The 12875-nt window shown below is 34.5% G+C and overlaps 1 protein-coding gene across 2 annotated transcripts in view; it reads right to left on the reverse strand.

The window, feature by feature from the left end:
• The window catches only part of SULF1 (sulfatase 1), a 205112-nt gene that overhangs the window by 9564 nt on the left and 182673 nt on the right, over positions 1–12875 (reverse strand). Inside the window, exons 14-21 of one of the 2 annotated variants that reach the window (XM_051970068.1) lie at positions 10188–10443; positions 8774–8870; positions 7833–7927; positions 7431–7496; positions 6170–6342; positions 4150–4292; positions 3920–4043; positions 1176–1209 (exon numbers count right to left, since the gene is read on the reverse strand). In XM_051970068.1, the coding sequence (XP_051826028.1) occupies positions 1176–1209; positions 3920–4043; positions 4150–4292; positions 6170–6342; positions 7431–7496; positions 7833–7927; positions 8774–8870; positions 10188–10443 (988 nt within the window). The remainder of the gene's footprint in view (positions 1–1175; positions 1210–3919; positions 4044–4149; positions 4293–6169; positions 6343–7430; positions 7497–7832; positions 7928–8773; positions 8871–10187; positions 10444–12875) is intronic. The other variant, XM_051970069.1, reaches the window with a different exon arrangement.

Raw genomic sequence — 12875 nt, forward strand, 5'->3', positions numbered from 1 at the left:
ATGTTGTGGCTAAAGGAGAAAGCAAAATCATCTACTGGCTAAGCTTATGGAATTGAATGTCTGTGAACTCATAAAGTCTGTCACTAGGGCTGTATTTGAAGCCCTTCAATCTTACTAGAGTTGGGCTCACTAGAGCTTGATCTCTTAAGATATAGCCAAGGTCACTGCCATGACACAATGAAACAGTGAACTTTTATTGTAGTGGATAGATAACAGTTGATAGATTCAGTTTTCTTGTTTGTCAAAATGAGGAAGTTTGACTGGATAGATGATCTTTAAAAGATCTTTCATCAGCCTATGTAAAAAAAAAAAATTGGGGGTTTGCCAATTCTTTCTTTCCTTCTTCTTTTTGTCACCTTTGTCTTTTTGTTGTTGTTGTTGTTGTTCAACCATTCTTCAGTTGTGTCCAACTCCTCATGACCCCATTTGGGATTTTCTTGACAAAGATACTACAGAGGTTTGTAATTTTCCTTCTCCAGCTCATTTTACAGATGAGGCAAATAGGATTAAGTGACTTGTCCAAGATCACACACTAGTAAGTATCTGAGGCTGCTGTTTTTGAACTCCTAACTCTGGACCTGGGACATGCTTTAATGTGCCACTTTAGGATTAGACATCAATATTTCTCAACATCCTTTTGAAGCTTAGTTTCTAGAATTTATTAAGTGGTAATATCTAGGGTCTTCTTTGTTTTATTCCCCATTCTTTTCTTTAAAATTCTCATTACTACTGATGCCTAGAAACATTTTTAAACTTATATTCAGGAAATCTTTCCAGATAATTAGCTGCTATGAAATTTCCAAGTACTTAGAGAACAACCCTCCCCCTTCCAAAGAGATTCTTTTGTTTTCCTCTTAGAATATTATTCTCCACATCAATGCATATTTTTCTGTAGTTCAATATATATATATATATATTTAAAGTTTTCAAAAATCATCACGGAATAAGTTAAGTGTGCTGGTTTATGCTTTACTGTGAGTAAGGGGAGTTAAGTGCATAATTTTATTTTTGAAATCAATAACAAAATGCAGTGTAGGATGCTGTTAGAACTTGCATGCATCACAAGTTAGCACTTCTTTGTACAACATGGCAAGGAATAATCATTAGTTGAAATGGACTGAATCATGCAATTATTGGGAAAGCAGCTGCTGGGGAGAATAAAAAAGTCTGAATACCTGTGTGGATCATAGCTTCCTCCATCTTTATTCCCTGATATAGGAAAATACAAGAGTAACTTATGTTAGTGTTTAAATCTGGAAAAACCATTCACAATGTAGTATTCCATGTGTATCATCTAATTCCTAGAAAGAAATACACTTATTAAATATGGACAGGCCTGAGGTCCAAGAGAAGTTTTTGACAAGCTGGGTTCAAACCAGGGGCTGAAAATGATACTTTTGAAAAAGTTTTAAGTTAGAAAACATAAACCAGAAAATTTCCATGAAAACAGAATGAGAAAAAGTAAGGAAATTACATTTAAACACAAGAAGAAATTTCCTTCAAAAGTTCACAGAGATCTTTGTGTTTAGTAGTCAGAACATTGAAAAAGACTTAGCAATGATGATTTCTCTTAGTACTGGTTTAATTGGCACATGGGGCCTTTCAGTGCTACCAAGGTTTGGAATTCTTTCCATGTTATCTCATCACTGTGAAAACTACAAACATCATCAAATTATGTACTTATATTGTAGGCATAATAGTTAAGAAATTTTCAAGCACTGTGTCATGGAAAGAAGATAGGATTTGAAGTCAAAGGACTGGAAATTAAGTCCTGACTATGCCATTTCCCCACTAAGTTATCTTGGACAAGTTATTTGTCTCTCTATGCCCTCTGTTTGTTTATCTGTAAAATGGGGATAATAAGATTCACAGCACTTATCTCTCAGAATTATGAGGACCAAGTGAAATACCATAAAGTGAAATACTTTGTAAAACTTAATGTCCTCCATAAATACCAGTTATTGTTATTCAGACCTCAGCTAGAATGGCAATATCTCTTTAATGGAGACTGTAATTACATAGAAAGGCAGAACATTATCCTAATTTCCTTGCAGCTGGCCATTAATTATTCTCATTCAAATATTAGCTGTTAACTAAAGTATAACTCTTTCTTTGGGGTTCTTGTATTTCACTGGGGTCTCTTGATGAGCTCTTTGGGAACTGAATAAAATTATAATGGTCAAATAATCTAGAGAAGAGTTGATATTTTGGGTTGGTGACCAACCACCTTGTATACCTTCCTGAATTGCATGAAATTAACCAACAGACAACTCAGAAACACAAGTAATCACCCTGAGAACAGGTTATCCCCAAATGACTCAGCTATTTACAGCAACGGTTTCTTTTTGGCAGTGTTTCTCACTGCTAGTTTTCTTGACTTTTTCCCATACAGTGGTAAGTCTGATTGTTTCCTTATCTTTCTATTCTTCCCTATTTCCTCTATAGTTATTAAAATATGGGAAATAGAATCTATATATTAACATTTCTGAATAATAAAGGAAGAGAAACAGGGTATGGTCATTAGCCATGAAAGATGGGGGCAGGGACACGAGGACAACTTGTTTAGTAGTACCCTGGGAGAAAATGAGTTGATTAGTACAGTACTACACCCTAGGGAGGAAATAATCTGACTGATTCCACACAGACCCATTTACTCTGTCTAGATCCCAACTTAATGAGCTGATCAAGAAGCTCTAATTTCAGATACTATTCCAACCGATTGTTTGAAATTTTCATTAAGGGGCATGGGAGACACTTGCAAATGAATTTAATTCACTTTGTCAGATGAACTGGAACTCTTCTGGGTCAATTCCAACTGCAAATTGGCGACCCTGTTATTGTCTGAGCTAGCCCAGTGCCCTTAAAGAAAGAGGATACCCTCATTTACTTAAAGTAGAACTCATGCTGTTGACAAGAATTACAAACAAACCCCCAAAGCTTTCATTCCTGTTAACCCATCCTCCCATAGATGCCTCTTCTGGGAATCAAAGCTTGTTAACAAAATTGGACCCATTGGAGAGAGTGAAGTGAAACTCTTATGAACTCTGCAAGGCAATTGCATTTCATTTCATTAATGCCTTCCTCCAAACCTGGATACTGAATCTGACCATGAACTGCCTTGAGTTTTCTAAAGTATTTTTTCCATATATACAAATGTTTCAGATGAAGATTGCTTGGTAATAAGGGAATTAAAATAAAATCTTTGAAATATGGAAAAATTATACACATATGTGATATATGTAAATAATGAATTATATCTCTACATATATATATACATACATAAACAAGTATAAGTGTGCATATGTATACATGATATACATATTTTTATTTCTATCTCTCTATCTCCCATAGTAAGCACTTAACAAATGATTCCCTTTTATTTACTTTAATAGAAATAGCTCTCTCTCTCTCTCTATCTATCTATCTAATAGATATGGGTGAAAAACTTGGCTTCAAAGGCAAGAAGACATGAAGTCAGGCTCCTGCTTTTTATACATACTGACTGTGTATCAAAACACACAGCTAATCTTAGCGCAAGTATAGCCTGGACAATGTCATTTAAGCATTTGTTTTGTGTGTTTTAGATCAATGGTATCAAACTCAAATTGAAACCAGAGTCTAATTTTCTGTGTACAGAAGAGTCCCTGCAGGCCATATGTTGACTTAGTTTTAAAATGTTATATTGTCTTTGTTTTATTATCTTTTTGTTTATTTTATTCAATATTTTTAATAACATTTTAATCTGCTTCAGGCAGCACTGGGGAGAACTGGACACAGGCTCCACATTCAATACCTCTGCTCTAGGCAATTCTCAAAGAATAAGATACGAGTCCATAGAGCTCAGCATTGCTTTGTGTCAACGAAATCCCACAAATCATGTCCTTTCCCCATACATATACATATATATCTTCTCCCTTACCTGCTTCAAGTCCTTTAGGCCTTGGATTGCATTGTTTATAACCCTGACAGCTTCTCAGTTCCATCAGTTGTACATGCAACTGATTCAAGATGCCTCTTTCTACTGTGTGGACTGTATTTGTGAGCTGGAAGAAAAGAATAGGAAGGGTCAGGCTGAGAAAATTAACCCAAATTCTCACTTTAATTTTCAATTTCTTATAATCTTCAAAAAAAGGAAAGGGCTTTGTTTACCTGGTAGGGATCTGTATTCATATCAAAGTATTCCAAGAAGCCAGTAGCAAACTCACAGAAAAGAAAGTTGTGTGTCTCGTTGACTGTTCGTAAACACCAGTAAGTATTGTTGTTTGAGCTTGTGCAGGCACAGAAAGATCCCACTGTTAGGAAGGAAAAAAGTGAATGAAGTTTAGGTGGAACATTATTGTAGAATTTCTTTAAACAATAAAGTTTTATCAGATTTAAACCCAGTTATCTTCCCAACTTGATCTCTTTCTCTGCTCTCTGGCTACTGCCACTATTTTAGAGCCTGCAGGTAAGGTAGTGCTTTCCTGATTGGTGAGTGAGGGAAACATGTCTATAAAGATGGCTCAGGAATCCTCATGATGGGATTGCACATATATAAACTTTATACAATTCTTAACTTTTTAGGGATCAAGGAAGGAAGGAAAAGAGGAAGAAAATTTGGAAATCAATTTAATTTAAAAATGAATGTTAAAATTGTTTTTACATGTAATTGAAAAAAAAAGCTATTAAAAAAAGAATCTTCATGATGCTTTACCATTCTTGTGATTTCTAAGACTAAAACATGCCTTCTTAGACATCTGGTCCTCTATATGATTAGTCTCTCTTTATGGCCTTTTTCCTCAAGGGCAGAGACTATATTTTGTATCTGTATCTAGCACATATCACAGTGCTTGGCATATAATAAACACTTGCTAAATAATTTCTTACTGATTGATTTATATAGAAAGAACAAATAGTCTTTCTGGGTTGGAAGATGAGCACTCTTCCCCATTGGTTATTTTTCTGGTGCCAATGAAAATGAATCTAGTACCACCATCTGGGAAAGGACTGGCCATGACATAAAAGTGTGGTATGTGTTGTATTACAGTGGTCACTGCCTACCCATGTTTATTAGCATGTGAATTGAAAACTCCATATAGCAGGGGTTCTTAAACTTTTTTTTTTTCTGTATGTCATGATCTACTTTGTCAATCTGGGAAAGTTCATGGACCTCTTCTCATAATGTTTTTAAATACATGAAATGAAATATGTAGGATTACAAAGGAAATCTATTATATTGAAATAGTTATCAAAATATTTAAAACAACAACAAACTTCAGTTATGAAAACCTACCTTAGAAAAACACAGATCTAGTGAATGAACATGGAGACATGTCAGGAGAGCCCCCCACTTAGTTATATTTGATTCAGGTTCTAGGCAAGGAGTCTTTGGGTAAGGCAGTATAGGGACAGCACCAGTAATAAACCTAAGGAGGGAATATAGCACTTCTACTTTCTCCTCTGATGTGTTAGCTATGTAAGGATGTATGACTGAGGCTAGTTAGCTAAAATTCAAAAGTTAGTTTTGAGAATTTTGCTCTCAATAAGACTAAATCCTTTCAAATATTAAACATCTTGATTTATTGTATTTACTGTTCCTGTTTGCTTATCATTCCTTAGTATCTACAAAATCAATAATGACTCTACATATATTTTTAGAATTATAGGGTCACTGAAGGTTCTTATAGAATAATGAATCCAACTGACACCACAATAGCAATTCTTTTGACAATATCCTTGAGAAGTAGTCATACAATGTCTGCTTGAAGAAGACCCCTAGTAAAGAGGATTGTGCTATATTATCAGTACTACAATTAATCTTAGTCATAATTCTAAGAGTTAGGAATTATTTCCTTGAATGGAAAGTAATTTATATGAAAGCCAATGAAAAAATATAAGGATTCATTTCCTTTTAAAAAGTGCACATTTTGCCATATACCTAATATACATCAAATATTTTCTATTTTATTTTGGGTATACAATTTAAACTAAATGGAGATATTTGTAGGCAAGGCATATGTATTATTCTAAGATAGGAATCTGGGATAAAATTAGCCTTGCCACATAAAATTACTTAAGAAAAAAATCAAACTATCTAATTTGCCTTGGTAAAAAAATAATAAAATAGATTCCTTTTGAATCTGCACAGATTCTTGGATTAAGTAACATACATGAAAAAAGAAAGTCTTACAGTTCCAAAATGGTGCTGTTTGCCAGTGGTTGTTGTCATGTGTGAAACAGGTAAGTCCAGGCAGGCTGCATTCATCTCCTTTCTTTTGTCTCTTCTTCTCTTTCCTCTCCTTCTTCCTTCTCCGATTCTCTTTGAAAAGCTGTAGTTTACTATCCACTTCTTGAGCAGCCTCTCTATCAAAGAAAATAGATTTTGGAATTATTTAAAAGTAATTTTCTAAATTTTTTTTAAAAAAGATTCTCACTATGATTCCTACTGTCTAGAAATGTCTAATTAAAAGAATATTCTTTCTCAAGAAGACCCAAATTTCAGTAATAGTAAAAGTAAACATTAGTAAAAGTAAAAACTTAGAGTTTTGTAGGCTATGCAATCATTTGTGAAATGTTATTCCTCTACAGATTTCATTTTATATTGGCCTAGATATTCGATTTCATTAATAAAGAGTTCTTCTGGTCTAAAAATTTTCTCCCTTGATGCAGATCAGTAACTTAGAATGGTCTGGATACATGGAGAAGTTGTTACTTTTGTGACATTGTCAGATACCTTGTATCTCTGACTCAGGCAGGTAGAATTTGAAACCATGTCTTCCTGACTTTAAAGCTGATGCTTTATACACTGTATCGTACTCTTTCCATAGTCTTGCTTATTTAACTCAGTAGAGTAAATGTGAAAGTCATTTTCATTCTTTAATACTACTGACTTGAACATTTTCTCCTTCAGTCTCAAACTTCTTTTCAGAAAGTTTCAAATATAGCCTTCTCTGTCCTCCTTTTTTTTCCTCTCCCCTTTCCTCCTTCTCCCTTTGTTTATCTCTCTTCTTTCTCTTATATAGTTTACAATTAAGTTTCCTTGCTTCCATTTCCCCTTGCCCCCATGCTGCTTTCAATTCTGTTGTGGTGTAGCTGGAAACCTTGGAATTAGCTGAGGGGGTATGAACCAGATCTTCTTATCTTTTTTCTTACATGGCAATATAATGAAGGGAGCTAGGTGCTCCAGGGGATAGAGAATTGAATTGCACTCTGATAATGGGCCTCAAATGAGTGATCTTGAATGAATGTATTCTCATGATACTTTGAGGTGATGTCTCAACCTTTTGGTTTTCCCTTTCTAGAGGAAGTCCTATAGCAATACTTGGTACATAGTAAACATTTGCATTATTTGTTGATGGTCCCACAAAAAATTGGGAAGTTGCCACTTTACACAGTTTCCTTGTTACGTTTCTACCCCCCAATCCCCAATTATATCCAATGTGCCCACTTACTTGAACGGGTGAAGGTGGCTCTTCAATTTCTCTTGGGCTTTCACACCTTTTTCTTTATTATAATAGCTACAGGTAACAGGATTAAAAAGTGAGTTTTCATACATTTCCATTTGATTACATTTAATTCATTTCTGTAAACAAAGCAAAAAATAGAAAGATAATATGGCTACTCTTGGTAAATGCTTCTGTTTAAAGGGACTGTGCCTTATACCTACTGCTTAGATTTATAGTGCATTTAATTTTATTTAAATAGCTTCAGTCATTACTATGTGCAATAGTACATTAAACATAATAAGCTTAGTAATAGATATAACCCTCGCTATAATAACCTCAGCCAGTACCAATAGCTAATGAGTTTCTAGAGCAGATGTTACCAGCAGGCTGCAGCAAAGAAGCCATTACCTCTGCTTGTTACAATCACATTCATCAGGCTTTCTTCTCTTTAGATGTCCTCTCACTTCTCTTAAATTCTTAATTTTATCTTGGAGAGCTTCAATCTGAGGAATACATTGGGGATTAATTACATTTTAAGGCCAATGACCCCTTTGGATTTTCTTTTGAGCAAAATGCTTTCTCAGTTCAGTTTTTTTTTTCTATCACCAAAAGCATATGTTAAACCACTTGAAAAATTTGGGCCTATGCTGAAAAAAGATCACAGTACTCCCTACATTCTATTAAAGGTGGAACACTTTTTACATTTAATGAACATTTGTTTTCTAAAAGATGCATGGTATTATTGGCCTAGAAGGAATTTAAAAAACACACCAAATCATCCTTTATTTGTTTCCTCAAAGGGTTTTATGGTATGGTGGAAAGAGCAGATCCCAAGGCAGGAAGATCTAACTTTAGATTTTGACTCTGCTTATACTTCCTTGTGGTTTAAGCTGGATCAAATTATTTTATCTTTTCTGAACCTTGATTACTGTGTGACCTTAAAACAGTCACAATACTCTTGGGGCCTCTGTTTCTTTAATCTGTAAAATGGAAATAATAATAGTAATAATGATAATAATAATAACAATAATGCTTATCTTCAGGTTTGATGGGAAGATCAAATGAAATAATGTGTACAGTGTTTTGCAAACCTTAATATTCCATACAAACACTAGCTATTATTAAGTGGTTACTACAGGCAAGATCCTATGTTAGACAATGATATTAATACTTGCAGTTTCCTATTCACAGAGTTGTTGATGAAAGGAGAAAGGAGTTGTTATTACTACGTGTAGCATTTTATATGTAATTACAACACATACTAAGTATGACACTCATCAAGTGAACAATAAAAATAGTTTCTTAGCCATCCAGTTGGATTTGTAATAGATGTTTAAATCCCAGCTAACCTCCTTATCGATGTATGCCTTGTGATCTTTCCAGGCTCTGGCTGATTGATAGAGTTCTCTTTCACAATGGATTGTGTCATTTGGAAGAATAAAACACCTATGGAAAAGACCAAATGTTAGATGTGAGGAGAACTTTATTTTTTTTCCTGAACCATTTTATTTAGATACAAGCATCAATACAAGATTATAAGCTGATCAATAAATAATTATAAATGTAATGACTCTGAGCTATAAATGTGAGTATCCAGGAGGGGTCAGTGGGAATCACTGCTAAAGGCATAGCCAGAATTAATACTATTCACAAAATACACAAAGCAACAAAAAAGAAAATTTAGCTTAGAAAACATCAGCTAATACACCTGAAGAAGTAATTGGGATGGGGTGGCATTGATAGAAAAAATTAATATGAGATTTTGAAATGTTACAAAAAAGGACTTCATTTAAAAATCATTTAATTAAAAGGACCATATCTATCTATAATCCTTCTCTATTAAGATCATACTTTAACAATTCCATTCTTTAATGCCACAAAGAAAGAGAGTTAGGGAGATAAGGAAGGTGGATTGATCAATAAGAAATGGGGAAACAACAAGATGGTTAAAAAGCATGACTGCTTTTTAGTACCATAAAGATTATAGGATGCAATAATTAAATTTTTATAGCTAAGCAGTGCTCTTCCTTGTAACACAGAGGGATAAAGTAATGATAAGGAAATTATAAAACATTCCTCCAAAGATGTTTTTTTTTTTTTTTAAGTGAAGATGGTTAGATATAGGCAATACTAGCTCTTTACTGAAACTCTTTATTCCTTAGTTTTTTCTCATGGGCCCAGCCTCCAAAAAGCAAGAATTCATGCTAGACTAGCTGGGTGCCAATCTAATTAACTCAAGTATTTCTCCTCCCTAATTCCATTCCCCTATCTACTCTATTTCCCTGGATACCCATCCAAGAGACCCCACTTTCTGATTATGTCTCAGCTACCATCACCACAAGAGTAATACAGCAGATCCTGACTAATAACAACCACATACCCAGGAAAAAGTGTTGGTTTAGTAGTGCAAATAATTATCCCCATCTGTTTTCTCTTCTCTCAGAACCCCCTGTGGTGATAGCAGCTCAAGGGCATATGCTCCATGCCTGCTATGTTAAGATATAGCAATATTATTGTGGCTTCTTGGATTCCCAATGGAATATGCCTGAATATGAAACTGAATCAAAATCAGACCCTGAACACTTCTGTTCCCTGAATCCCCACTGTTTATTTAGCCACTAGCTGCTAACCAATGCCAATTGTTCTCCCACTAAAGCTGAGCTACATTTCTTTCTTGTAATGGTATGAAGAAAGCAATAATAACAATAATACACTTCAAGTTAACTTGAAAATCAATTTATCTGAATATCTAGGCATCCATACTTATGTGTCACTCGGACCGTATCTGATTGTCCCACTGTGTTAGGACCATCGGCCAGCATTAATTCACCATCACCAACATTTGCAGCAGCATTGTGGACTCCTGGAGATTTAAGGCCTTGATCATGGCGCTTTGAAATACTTCTTGGGCGTAACAATTGCAGCTCTTCTTCCTCTAAGTTTATATCATATATTTCTCCTTCAAATTCCACAGACAGGGAGCGGGTTTGACGAGTGTGGACAAACCTTGGCTTATATTCTGTAAGGAGGGAAAGGCAATTTAATGCTAATACCAAGATATAATTGTATAGCTTAAGAAAATTGAAAGATTGAGATGGTAATTTGGGATGACAGCTCCCTATGAAAGTGGAAAATACTCATACTTTGTATAGATTCCCCAGCAAATTGAAATATTTAAGCATGTGTTTAGGGTTAGGGTTAGGGTATACATTTTTGGTTTGGGTTAAAGTTAGGGTTTGTGCTAACTGAAATTACTTTTTACATGTTAAACAGTCCAACAGGGCAGGACTATAATAATATATACTATCAGTCCTATTGATAGAAATATAGATATGCTTATGTGAGTGTGTGTATATCTGCATATGTGCCAGTGTATTTTAGCATAAATGGTAGAGAATAACTCAGTGAAGAAAATGCTAACTTTTAAAGACATTTAACAACCAACCTATTATTACTATCTTGTCAAAGTTGGGGAAAAGTGTCAGGACTCAATATATATCCTTGACAACTATCTTTTATCAGTTTTTGGAGAGGCAATATAGTATACTGAATAGGGAATATTCATTGAAATCTTGAAGAGCCAGGTTAAAGTCCTGTCCCTGACAAAATCTAACTCAATGAACAAAGACAAGTCATCAATCTCTTGGGCAATTCTAAAAGTTTTTTTAAAAGGGGAGTTTATTGGTTTGCAATAGTAGGGAATTTCCTATATCAATGGAACTACAGGCTTGGATTAAATCACAGCTCCTGTGCCTTGTATGTTATTTACTTTTGTTGTTATTTTGCCTTCGTACATGAGATTAGCCATGTGAGACCCAGTTTTGGTGGGAGCCATCAATGTCTCTTGCTTGGACTACTTTGATAGACTTGTGGTTGCATCAGATTTGTCTCTATTTTAATCTACTCTTCAATTCAGTTGCCAAAGTAATTTTCTTAAAGCATTGCTCTGACCATGTCATCCTGCCACTCAAAAAATTCCAGCGGATTTCCTATTATTTCAGGATCAAACATAAAAATCTTCTGTCTTAAAAAAAATCTTCACAATGTAATTCTTTTCTATTTTTCCAGTCTTCTTATTCTTTATTCCACTCAGTGTACCCTAAGATCAAGAACATGTACCTCCTTGCCTTCTTTCTGTTCCTCACTACACGAATCTCTCAACTCCAAGCCTTTGCATTGTTCGTCCCCTCTACCTAGAATGTTCTCACTCCTCACCTTTTAGTTTCCTTCAACACTCAGCTCCCATGCCATGTTTGCTTTCTTTCCCTCACTGCTACTACGTTCCTTCTAGGATCATCTTCTATTTATATTTCATATTGTCTTGTGTGTACATAGTTATTTGTGTATTGTTTAGAATATGAGCTCTTTGATGGTAGGATAATGTTTTTGTCTTTCTTTGTATCTATATTACTTAAGACAAAGTGATTGGTACCCAATAAATGTTTAATATTGTTTGGTAATTAACTCTGAGGGACCACCTTATACCTATCAGATTGGCTAATATGACACACAAAAAAAGAAAAATGATAAATATTGGTGGAAACATGGGAAACTGGGAATGCTAATACACAGCTGATGAAGTTGTGAACTGATCCAATCATTCTGGAACTGTGCCCAAAGGAGGACTATAAAACTGTGCATGCCCATTGATCCAGCAATACTAGATCTGTGCTCAAAAGTCTTTTTTTTTTTAAAGGAAAAGAACCTATTTGTAGAAAAATATTTATAGCAGCTCTTTTTTGTAGTAGCTAGGAATTGAAATTGAGGGGATGCCCAGCAATTGGGGAACAGATAAACAAGCTGTGGTATATAATTATAATGGAATACTATAAAAAATGACAAGAAGGTATGTTTCAGAGAAACCACAAGATTTACAAGAATTGATACAAAGTAAAGTGAGCAAAACCAGGAGAATATTGTACACAGTATCAGCAGCATTGTATGATGAACAATGTATGACTTAATTTTTTTCACCAATACAATGATTCCAGACAATCCCTAAGGACTCATGATAAAAAAATGCTACCTTCTCTCCAGAGAGAGAACTGATATTGTCAATACATAAATAAAGCAAGCTATTTTTCTGTCTCTGTCTCTCTGTCTGGCTCTCTATCTCTGTCTCTGTCTCTCCCCTTCTTTCATTTGTTTTCTTGAATAAAGTGACTAATATGGAAATATTTTACATGACTGCACATGTGTAACATATCAGATTGCTTACTGTTTCAGAGAGGAGGGAGGAGAGAAAAGGAGAGATAGAATTTTGAATGAAATTTCATTTTTTTCATTTTTTTGTTTCTTTAAAATTTTTTTACATATAATTGCAGAAAAATGAAATATCAAAAAAAAGCTTATTAACTGCCTGAAAAGAATGTAGATTCTATGAGGCACACTAAGATGACATTATTTTCCTAAATCTCTACAGGCCCACCAGCACACATATAAGGTATATAT

The sequence above is a fragment of the Antechinus flavipes genome, chromosome 1 (genome assembly GCF_016432865.1).
Source record: "Antechinus flavipes isolate AdamAnt ecotype Samford, QLD, Australia chromosome 1, AdamAnt_v2, whole genome shotgun sequence".
NCBI classification, from domain to species: domain Eukaryota; kingdom Metazoa; phylum Chordata; class Mammalia; order Dasyuromorphia; family Dasyuridae; genus Antechinus; species Antechinus flavipes.